This window comes from Lissotriton helveticus, chromosome 7 (genome assembly GCF_964261635.1).
Source record: "Lissotriton helveticus chromosome 7, aLisHel1.1, whole genome shotgun sequence".
Taxonomy (NCBI): Eukaryota; Metazoa; Chordata; class Amphibia; order Caudata; family Salamandridae; genus Lissotriton; species Lissotriton helveticus.
In genome coordinates, this window is record NC_136068.1 from 1,448,497,601 (window position 1) to 1,448,499,984 (window position 2,384).

The following is a 2,384-nucleotide window of genomic DNA, read 5'->3' on the forward strand; positions in this document are numbered from 1 at the left end:
TCCATTCTCGGAAAAGTCTTTGGAGAAGGAACTATTAAAAGGGAGCTCAATTAAGGATGGGCCTTCTGCACCATTTCCACCAGGATTCAAGTTCACACACTTGGAGAATGTTTCTAACTCACGGGAGGGCATTAGTTAACTAAAGGTTATCCCCTGCTTTGTCAATCTTTCTTCATAAAAAAACATAAGCGGATATAAGTTCACCCTGCCACTTGACATGATGGACCTGCAAGCATGTTTGTGACCCCAAAGCGGCTATAGCTTTGGCCCTGGGAACAGATTCGGGAAAAAAATGACTGGGCTATAAACTCTGAAATCTGGCTGTGACTGGGTCCACCATACAATAAATCAGGCTGTTCAAAGCAGAAGGAATGGTCCTTATTCTGAGTTTATTAGGAGGGCAGTTCCAGAGATTTGATGCTTGCGTTGAAAATACTTTACCTCCTCAGCTGATGGAGTTAGAAGAAGGTTTGGAGGCATTGAGCTGCAGGCAGTGGGCAGAACAAAAGGGTTTGCAGGGGATTTATTGGTTCATATTGCAGAGAAACAGGTGGTCCAACCTACAAAGCCCATACAAATGTGTATGATTTGAAAATTATTCTGACCACACCCGGGGAACAAGGATTTCTGCCTAGTATTCCCAGTGTGGTAATTAGTCTGGTGGGAATTTCAGCATCTAAATTATGAATTGCTAGATGTGATGATGAGGAGCCCAAAGTACAATAATACAGCATATTTTAGTCACCACCACACCAAAACTTAAACTTTATTTTAAGTTTCTGGTAAGTATTGATTAGAAAAGGCAAGGTCTTATATTAGCCAACAATTAAAGTTATTTGCAACACTGCACCATTTTGGGTGGAGGGTAGATTTTGATGAAGGAACTTATGGATTGTGTGTCTAATTTCTTTGTTCCTTAGGCTGTAGATAATTGGATTCACAAGTGGTGTCAAGACAGAATAAACCACAGCCAGCGACTTATCATAGTGAACACCATAGCTCTTTGTAAGTCGAACATACATGAAACTTACACTGCCGAAAAAGAGGAAGACCACTATGAGGTGAGCCGCACAAGTAGAAAATGCCTTCTGCCTCCCCTCTGAACTTTGGATTTGTAAAATAACTCGGATGATTTTTATGTAAGAAAAAAGAATGAAGATTATAGTAGCCATTACCATTGAAGAGTTGAGAGCAAAGCCCACAGAGATACTGAGCGAGGTCTCAGTGCAAGCCAAGCTCATCAGTGGGTGCAAGTCACAAAAGATATGTTCAATGTGATTCGGGCCACAGAAAGGCATCTTTGAAATTAAAATAATCTCAGTGACTGGGTAAACAAAACCACAGAGCCAACAACTAGCAGTCAGCTTCACTGAAAACGTGGACGTCATGATAGCTGAATAGAGCAAAGGATTGCAAATGGCCAGGTATCGGTCGTACGCCATAACAGTAAGGAGCAATGTTTCTGTAATTCCCAGGGACTGGAAAAAATAAACCTGCAAGAGGCAGCCAATGAAGGAGATGCTCTTCATGGACACTATGAGATTGGCCAACATTTTTGGTATTGTTACAGCTGTGTACCAAATCTCGAGGAAAGATAAAACACAGATGAAAAAATACATGGGTGACTGCAGAGCTGGACTGAGCCTGATGACAAAGAACACTACTATGTTTCCTGTGATGATCAGCATGTAAGTGAGAAGCAAAAGTATGAAAAGTAAACTTTCTATATGCTCGAGATTGGGGAACCCGACAATAATAAACTCAGTGACTCGTGACTGGTTTCTACTTTCCATTTTTCTTGCTTTTTGTGTCTGAAAAACAAAATGTGATTATTAACTTACATGAAGAATGGTAAATCACAGAAAAACTTGTAAACATTTTTCACCAGTCTGAACTTCCATATGCATTTCAAACAGCGCTGACTTTTTCTAAGCGTGTTGCAGTTCAGTCTTAATGCTTCTGGGAGACTCTGTGCATGGACCAACTGAAGATTGGAAATCGCCTTAAAACTCAAAGAAACAGCTTCTGCTGAATTCTATTTAAATCTTGGATATATTTACAAAGCTACACTTGTTTCCATAGACTACAGATTCCAGAATGCACTAAGAAGTATTCATGAAAACCAAGCAACTAATTACAAGAAATGGGGTTTGTGGTTGGCTAGGGCATGCACCTAAGCCAGGCAGAACCCACCACTCTAGTCAGGGTAACAGAGTTACACACCCAGGATAACCCCTGCTCACCCCCTTGGTAGGTTGGCAGAGCAGTCAGGCTTATCCCAGAGGCAATGTGTAAAGCCTTTGTGCAACATATACATGCACCAGTGCCACAATAAATACACCACTAAAGAGAAACCACACAGTAGTATATAAAAATACGGATCT

At 40.9% G+C, this 2,384-nt stretch overlaps 1 protein-coding gene across 1 annotated transcript; it reads right to left on the reverse strand.

The window, feature by feature from the left end:
- Nucleotides 1-815: 815 nt before the first annotated feature.
- Nucleotides 816-1,793, reverse strand: LOC144769528 (olfactory receptor 6N2-like). Its single transcript, XM_078653671.1, has one exon. The coding sequence runs from the start codon at nt 1,791-1,793 to the stop codon at nt 816-818; it is 978 nt and encodes a 325-aa protein (XP_078509797.1).
- Between the last annotated feature and the right edge of the window lie 591 nt (nt 1,794-2,384).